The sequence below is a fragment of the Poecilia reticulata genome, chromosome 9 (genome assembly GCF_904066995.2).
Source record: "Poecilia reticulata chromosome 9, P_reticulata-male-v2, whole genome shotgun sequence".
Taxonomy (NCBI): domain Eukaryota; kingdom Metazoa; phylum Chordata; class Actinopteri; order Cyprinodontiformes; family Poeciliidae; genus Poecilia; species Poecilia reticulata.
The window spans coordinates 10,436,662-10,445,540 of NC_088838.1; the positions used below are offsets into that span (position 1 = coordinate 10,436,662).

The window sequence follows — 8,879 nt, forward strand, 5'->3', positions numbered from 1 at the left end:
GAAAGGCCTGTTTTCCAACAAATACTACTCTGTGAAGTCCACTGCTCCTTATACGCAAGAAAAATTGCTGTGTTTGGGTTAGAGGTTAGGATTAGGACTAAGGTGTGAATTGAGTTTAGGAAAGGTTTAAGGTTAGGCATGTACTGTTATGTTTATGGTACGTGTCAAAACTAGGCTTTAGAAATGGATGAAACATTAATGGAAGTCAATGCAAAGTCCTCAGGAAGATAGAAAGATGGAAGAGAGAAATACATATCAAGTGATTACAACAGGAATTCGCAGTAGTTCACAAACCCTCTAATTATTTCAATGATATATATTTTTTTATATTTCCCAGGACCAGTTCATATTTTAAAAATGTGTTGTTGTTTTTTTCTTTCTTTCTGACCTGTGTCTCGGTGCTCTAAGTATAAGCTAGATAACGTGAACATTTCAACAATTACTGAGGCAAACTTAGTGAACCTCGACAGCCCATCTGTTATTACGATATCATTTATTCACACAAACCTTCACAACACTTCAGTCGCTCCCACGTAGTGACTGAAGTCTTAGCATCGTATACAATTAAAGCAGCTCATAGCACGTCACCTCGGCTGCACAGACCGTCTCCGGCAGAACTCTGTAACATCAGCATGCGAGCATTGTTCACGTGTTAGCAATCACTTCAGCATTTAGCCCACTACCACGCAAGCTTAACAAGCTCTCGGTCCAAATTGAAATTGTCATTGCGGCCCGAGCTCATGATTAACAATGATTTATTGCGTGTGTATTTATTTAATTTTTTTTTAAATGACAGCGCAGCAGTCTGCAGTCTGGCACAAGCTGTTTCTGGTCTCTGGTGTTTTCGCCACGCAAAGAACCCGAGGAGACAGTTTGGCCGTAAGACAGACCCCACCAGCCACCCAGCACATCCCCCCTCCAACTCCTCCCCACCAGATGTATAAAGCTGAGGCCCTTTATCCAGATACAGCTGATGAGAGAACACACAAGCACTGAATCAGCATGTTTGCCAATATTGCCTGAGCACAGCAACGCAGACACACACTGCACCGTTTAAAGCTTCCAATTTCCACCCATTCAACTCCCTTAATTGTGAAATTTCATTAAATTGAATGTGAGATCATAGCAGTCACTGGGAGCCAATTAACAGAGGGGGGAGATAAGCTTTGTGGAAATATTACAGGACATTACACTAATGATATTTGAATTTGCAGGGGGCAAAAAGCCTCTTTTGACTCTCTTATTAGGAAGCTCTAATGCATGCCTCCCACACATAGTTAAGTTTAAGCAGCGTTACAGTGAGTCTACGAGCTGTTTAGATATGTCCACCTACTCAGTGCGTCTCATAAAAATGCTCATTAAGCAAACTTAAATGCACAGTCTCACACACTAACGCAAAGCAAGTTAACATTTGCGGAGAGCGGAAATGAAGCTGAAATTACATCGTATGCGGAGAACGTGGGGCGCGTCTTTCTCTCCTGGCCTCACCTCGCGGAAACTTCCACAACCACCGGAGCTGCGCCAAATCAGGCCAGAGACATGGAAAAAATATGCCTCTTTTCATCAGTGTCCTCGGTGGCAAATCTCAAAAGTGCATTAAAGTGAGCTCAAAGCGCAGCTGTGAGATAGCCTTGATAAAAAAACACCACCTAGCTGGGGGGTTTCTGCTCTTCTTTTCATGTTTTCTGTTCTGTAAATAACCAAGCGAAGCCCAGCTTTTGCATTTGTCCATCCAGCACGAGCCAAGACTTTCATAAAAGCCTTTGCTCTTGATGCAAGCATAACTGATGAGCTGACAAAGGTGCAAAACAGACTTTAGGAGTGGTGGTTTCATGTGACGCCTCCTGGACTTGGGTTAAACACATCCAGCGGGACACAGTCAAGTTGAAATGCAAATATCAGCTGGAGCAGAGTTTCTGCTCAAGTGCTCATCGTCCAAACGTTCCAGCTCATAGTTCATCTCAACTAGGTGTTTCATCAACTTGTTTATTAGTTTTTAAATAAAATCTTTTAATCACAGATCAGGATTCTGAAACCACAATCCTGAACTGCCAAGTTTAATGGGAGCCATCATGAATTGAGTTAATATTACAGGTGATGAACCATAATAATGGACGCTTTAAACACAATTATGGAGCTGTTATAATGTTACTACAGTTTAAAGTCATTAAGAAAGTGTTGGGGTGACTGGAGTTTTTGCCCCTCTGCTGCTTGTCGCTTAACTCTACCAGTGGTTCACAAAAAACACAAATTCAGCAATGTGGAAATTTTTTCAATTGCAAAAGTAAAAATAGTCATGAACAATAGAGGAGAACCACCGATCAGCCGCATTGAGGTAATGCTGTTATAAAGCAACTGTTAGGGTGCCAGCTGTTGGTCTGTGTGAGAAAACCCTCTCAACATCTGCATAGTGTGAGGAAAATGCAAAAAGACAATCTGTTCAATATTCAGTAAGTCTGAGTAGCATGCCATGCTTTTGGCCTTTTCAGGTCAACTTCTGGACCGCCCTAACCCTTTTCGTGGGTGCAACAACGAACTTAGTCGACTTTGTACTTTGTACCTCACACAGCCTTTCTATGCTTTTCGATGTCAAGATCTGTGGCACCTTTACGTCAGACACAGAAACAACGCTGTGCGCTCCGCCACCCAAATGGAATGGTAAGAGAAAAAACTTATTTTGTAGTTTACATCTTGTAAGCAGCAGCAGCAGCAGTAGCAGCAGCAGCGCTGCCAGAGCAGCTCTGCTGTCGGTTCAGTCTATGAGAAGAACCATCCAGATGTGAGTTTCTCAGGGATGATGTCACTTGAAAGAATGACTGTTGTTTTCCATGAAATGCACCAGTACATGCCAATTTGTCCCGTGAAAAATGATGAAAACCGAACATTTTTATTGTGAACATCACCCCCAGAAGCTCCTGACAGATTGTGTCTGGAAAACAGAGGATGCTCATTCACTCCATCTTCTGTGCAACAAATATCAAGATATCAATGCTAAACTACAGCAGAGTTAAAATCCATCTGATTGTGAATATTCACTTTTTTCTAGATCAACAATAAATGTTCAAAAATCAAGGACAAGAACGTGGGATGAGAGGTGACATCTTTAGCACATCAACTTACATCAAACCCTCCAGATTATGAAACGTATTTGAGTCCAACCAATATATTTTGTTGTTCACCAATATTGTTGTAGGCCTTGAAGTGTTTAAACTGTATTATTTTCATTTGTACCTAATCGGTGTTGCCCTGCTGACTGCATTGACAATGCCCAGCCTATTGTCATGGTGAAGGTCCTGGAGAGGATCCTTTTGGCCCACCTGAGTGAGCAAACAAGGGCATATCAGGATTCCTCCAGTTAGCTTATCACTGCGGAGTGGGAGTGGAAACATAAACCTGCTTCAACAAACCCACTATCACCTGGACAAAGCAGGCAGCTCTGTGAGGATCATGTTATTTGATTTCTCCAGTGCATTTAACACAACTCAGCCTTAATTGCTTTCTCAGAAACTCCAGAAGATAAAGGTGGAGGCCTCGGCAATCTTCTGGATTAATGACTATTCGACAAACGGACTTAATTTTGCGAGACAGAAGGGTCATGTGTCTAACCGGGTGGTCAGCAGCACAGAATCACCACATTAGGGGCCTGTACTCCCACCATTCCGTTTCGCTCTGTAAACTGCTAAACTTAAGTACAAAACAGACTCCTTTAATCTGCAGACATACTGCAGCTCTACACCCGACTTTGCAGGCTTTGGTTGTGTGTCAGAGACGCTCAAGAAGACGAGTACAGAGAACTGGTGGACCGCCTTGTGGCGCGGTGTGAAAGCGATCATCTTATCCTGAAAACAAACAAAACAAAGGAGATGATTGTAGATTTCAAGAGAAACGTCACAGGAAAAGAAGTGGAGATGATTGAGTATAAATGCCTCAGTGTTCATCTGGACAACAGACTGGACTGGAGGTGAAACAATAAAGCTGTCTGCAAGAAGGGACAGAGCAGACTGAGGAAGATTAGTCCAGATGGTAAGTTTTTCTGCCATCGTCCACTGGGGCAGCAGGAACTTAGAAAGACCCACCAACCCGATAAAGAAGGCTGGTTCTGTTCTGGAGACCACTGTGGAACCACTGGAGATGATGGTGGAACGTTGGATTCTTCATAAAAGCAAGAAAATAACAGGCAACCCTAAGCATCCTCTTTATAAGTCTGTTATACAACAAGAGAGTATCTTCAGAGGTCTAATCAGATTCTCTGTGTTACTGACTGCAACAGGAGATTCTATAAAAAGCTTACTATTTTGAGGATGAGTTGCTTCATCTGCATCTGGTATTAATAAAGTGTTTTGAATTTAATTGAATTAAACTTAAAAATCCTTAGCTCAGATATGCATCATAAAGTTGTTTTTATTTTTAGTTTATACTTTTTTGTATTTTTGATTAAATATTAGGTCAATTGAAGAACTAAAATAGGTAAATTCTAGATTTTTCTTTAAAAAACCACTTCTTAAAAAAATTGTAAAATTCCAGCTAATTTTAAGATTAAGGTGAAGTGCACAAATTTCACCAACACTTCAAGAATCAATCCTAGCTTTCTACATTCTTAATGATGAAGAAAAAAAAAAGAAAGGAAACACAAGAAGACATAATGGGTCTTGCAGACATAACAACGTAACAACGCAGACTGGTTTCACTCCACTTTTGTTCCTTCTCGGGTTCAAGGGTTAGGCAAAGGGAGAAGATAGCGGACGTTCCTCCTGAAAACACCGCTGAGATGTCTCACTGCCAGACATATAGGATTCTTCTTTATATTGGCATTTTATGTGGTAGACTAACATAACGTAGAGAAGAGGTAAAAGGAAGCATGACGTTCTATATTTCTAAAATAAAAATCTGAAAAGTATGCATTCGTATTCACTCCCACTTGAGTTAATACTTTGTAGAACCAGCTTTTCCTGCAAGTCATCTCAGATATGTCTCTACCAGCTTTGCACTTTTAGAGACTGATTCCCCTCCCATTCTGCTTCGCAAATTACCTTAATATCAATCAGAATTAATGGAGACAGTCTGAACAGTTGTTTCAAACTCTTGCTTCAGATATTTTTTCAGCTTTTATTCACTGATTCCAGTTCATTTTACGTTTCATCTTAAAACTTTTTCTATGTTTTTAAGTCTTTCAACAGGTTGTGCATTCCCATAACTGCCATCGCCAAAAGGCCAGGACAATTGTGTCTACACTGATATTAAAGATCAACAAAAGTTGGCTGCAGTAGGTGAATCTGCAATGTCTGCAATGGGTTTTATTTAGGGGTATTGGAGTAAATTGATCTGTTATGAATGCATGCTGCACTTTCCACATTTGCATTTGTAAAAAAAAAAAAAAAAGAAAACACAAATGTATACATCATTTCCCTTCCTCAAAACTAATATGCACCACTCTCTCTTAATATATCCCATGAAACAGCAACAAAATACACCTAGGTATTCATTTATTTATACCAGAACAAAATGTATATGTCCCTTATAGGGGGACACAATAGGTCTATTTGTAATTTGGTTAATTGGAATGACATTATTAATCTTACTCCAGAAAGTTTTACCCAATTAAAAAAAATGCTAACTCACCGACCCTGGTAACATTTCTGCTTCTTATAACAAAGAGGGTTTTTTGTTGTTGTTGTCCAAATTGCCAGATTCCTCCGCCTGGTTACGGCCTCATTATGCTGCATCAACATTATTCGAGCAAACCTGCCGTTTCCTGCTCCGTATTATCAATTTTCATCACTTTTTACTGTGAGAAGTGGGACCCTGGGGGTTTGTGACAAGCAAAGCTCAATTAGGATCACGCCGCATCTGGTTACAGAGAGAGGGCCTTGGCATTAGGCAGCCATCATTGCCACACTTTTCAAAGCAAAGCAATGAATCACGTGCCTTTCACAAACAGAGGTCCCGTCAATTAAACTCCAAATTTGGAGGTGTGGATGAAATGTTTAGAAATGTTCAGCTGGAGAATGTTTTTTTTTTTTTTTAGAAAACCCATCATTTAATCCTAGCAGAGAATCTATATGAGCATTTTGTCCATTTGAGTCAGCAGCAGCGGAAGCAGGAAGAGCTGTAGGCATTCGAGCAATTAAAGAAGTACTTGAGGTCTCAGTGTAAAACACCAACCTTTTTCTTGTTGTTGTTGTTTTTAAATGTCAACATCAATATGTCTTAATCCTGATAACAAAGAAAGCTGAAGAGTCAGGTACTATCGGGAGGAGAAATAATCACATTAATTGAGAGGATCATATTCCCAAGAAGCCTTTTTAAGTCAAAGCCTTCTCCCACAGGAAAGCACAGATTCATTAGCCAGACCACCAGCTGCCCTCAGATCTCTGCTGTGCATGCAGCCAGCTAAGCAGCCAAAACAGATGCTGTTGTTCTCATGCTTCTAGCACTAATTGACTGGTGCAATGTCACTTGGTTTGAAACAAACAAAATCCAGCCTAAGCCTAATCATTCACGTTGGCAAGAACTCTTAAAAGCAGATCGTTGCCTACAGCTGCTGCCTCCGCGTCGAGGTCTGTCTGAGCTGGAAGTTTCCTTATACAACAGTTTAGATCTGAGGTGATTTTTTTTTTTTTTTTGCTGAAATGATTTGAGAAGCCAGGAGTTAATAAAGCCTGAGTGACTCTGTGGCACCAGATAATCTCTGTCATGGTGAATTATTCATGAGAAAAATGTTATTTAAGGTCAGAGCTGCTGTGGGTGAGAGGTGCACATGAAACCAACTTCATAAGATCTGACTGAGAAGATGTGAACTCCATTGACAGGGTGTGCATTCATGCAGCACAGATTTATATAGAGAAAATATTTAGACATAATGCATTGCAACCTGTGTGTCTCTGGTAAGATATTGACCCTCCAGAACAGAGTCTCACTTCACCACACATACGTGGGGGAACAGTACTATCAACTTTTTTTTTTTGACAGCATTTTGTGTGTCAGTGGGATCCACAATGGGAACATTGGACCACAAGAGAAAAGGCAGATAAAGTGAAATGATGCTTACCGCCCCAAAGTAACACCGACTGCAGCAGCAGGATGTGCAACATGTTTCTCTGGATTGCGGAAAGGCAGGAATTCCTCTCCAAATGTGACTGCATGTCCAGATGTCTCAGTTTAAACACATAAAGCCATCCGACATCCATAAAAAATTCAAAAGGGTATTTCCTGGGATAAGTGCCATGCCTCGTCCAGGGTGTTTGTGCGCACACGCGGAAGCTGGGCTGAGCGAAATTGAACGAGGCTTGATTTGATCTTAAAATAATAATAATAATAACGATAATTCATGAATCACATGAACGAAAACTTGCTGCTTTGCGTCGACCTTTTCAGCATGTTTGGAGCGTAAGCTTCCGCATGACTCTTGGAGACGTCGAAAACAATGAAGGAAATCCTGCTCGGATGCATGTTCACAATTAGTCTGTCACATCATCCGACTCATCCCGAGGAGAAAAAAATAACTAAAGAGAAAAATAATGTTCAATTCCTCCTTTTTGGATGTTCAGTTTGTTTGAATGTTACGCGCCATCCTTAACTTGTTTGCGGCGAAGTGCGTAAAGTCCAAACTGAGGCACCAGGCATCCCGAAACGTGCACGTGTTAATTAAAAGGAAAAAAAAGTTCGAGATCAGCATACGTCCACGCCTTCGCAACCTGTCGTTTCGTTAAAAAGTCTCTCGCGCGCAACTCCAACAACAGATTGCAGCAGCAACAGCGGCGGCGGCGGCGGCGCGCACCGGAGCCAGTGTTTTCCTCTGTCAGTCCTAATTAGTCTTTGGCTCCGGGGTCGTTCCTGGATTTCGCCAAAGTCCGACTCGAAGGCTTCATCTTTCTGTGTTTATGTGGACAGATAGAGTCCAGTCTGCAGAGTCGGGAGCTTACGCGCTGCCAGCCCCGTCCAATGCGCGCAGAGAGAAGCGCAGAGGGGAAGGAAGTGGTGACAACATCTGCCAGCGGCGCTCCATGGGAGGCGTCTTCCACTTCGGGGATATCAGATCCCACAAATAAGAAAGAGAACTGTTATCTTAACTATTTGGACTAGTCGTAGCAGAAAACACTCGTTTCGTTAAACCTTTTTTTTTTTTTTTTTTTTTTTTTTTCAGTTTTACTTTCGAAGTGCGTGATTGTCTTTGTGGCGTTAGTGTCTTCCCATGTGCGTCCAAAATGAAAAAAGACTTTAAAAGTTGCTATCGGACATGTGTAACCAATTGCATGACTGCACCACTTGGCAGTCACTAGCGACCCCGTGCGGTGTGGGAACTGCAGCATGCATGTATGTATGCGGAGATTGTGGACTGAAACAAATAAAATGTGAAGATTTTAAGGTGGTATCAAAAGAAATCGAACTGCAAGACAAGCAGCCACGTTGCCTTCTTTTCTACATAACGTGAGCTAGTCCTTTCCACTCCTCTCTGTTCATCCTCACAGCAGAAAACAGACGTCTCAACCACGTCTGCTTTATTCCTGTTTATTTATTATTATTATTATTATTATTATTATTATTATTATTATTATTATTATAAATTTTTTTTAAAGGAATTGTCACGTATGGATTCATAAAAGCTGAAGTAAGTAAGGTTGTTTATACTGTAATCTGTTGACTGATTAAACTAGGAGTTTCAGAGTTTGTTTGTTTTTTTGTTTTGTTTTTTTCATTTTTAAGCAGACCAGATGCTGTGGTGAAATACAGATAAAGAATAATCCATGAACACTAAATACAGAAAAACATGGGATGAGTCACCCAGAGCCTTATCCTTCCGAGGATGTGTTTTCATGGCGGCATTGCTGTCTGCCGGTGTTGTACTCAGTGTAATGTAACCTGACCGTAAAGTGCTGTGC

The 8,879-nt window shown here is 41.1% G+C and overlaps 1 protein-coding gene across 1 annotated transcript in view; it reads right to left on the reverse strand.

Moving 5' to 3' along the window:
• LOC103470631 (transmembrane protein 132C) overlaps window positions 1–8,490 on the reverse strand; it is a 163,416-nt gene extending 154,926 nt beyond the window's left edge. Inside the window, exon 1 of the mRNA XM_081610519.1 lies at window positions 7,049–8,490. Within this exon, the coding sequence (XP_081466645.1) occupies window positions 7,049–7,187 (139 nt within the window). The 5' untranslated portion in view covers window positions 7,188–8,490. The remainder of the gene's footprint in view (window positions 1–7,048) is intronic.
• Between the last annotated feature and the right edge of the window lie 389 nt (window positions 8,491–8,879).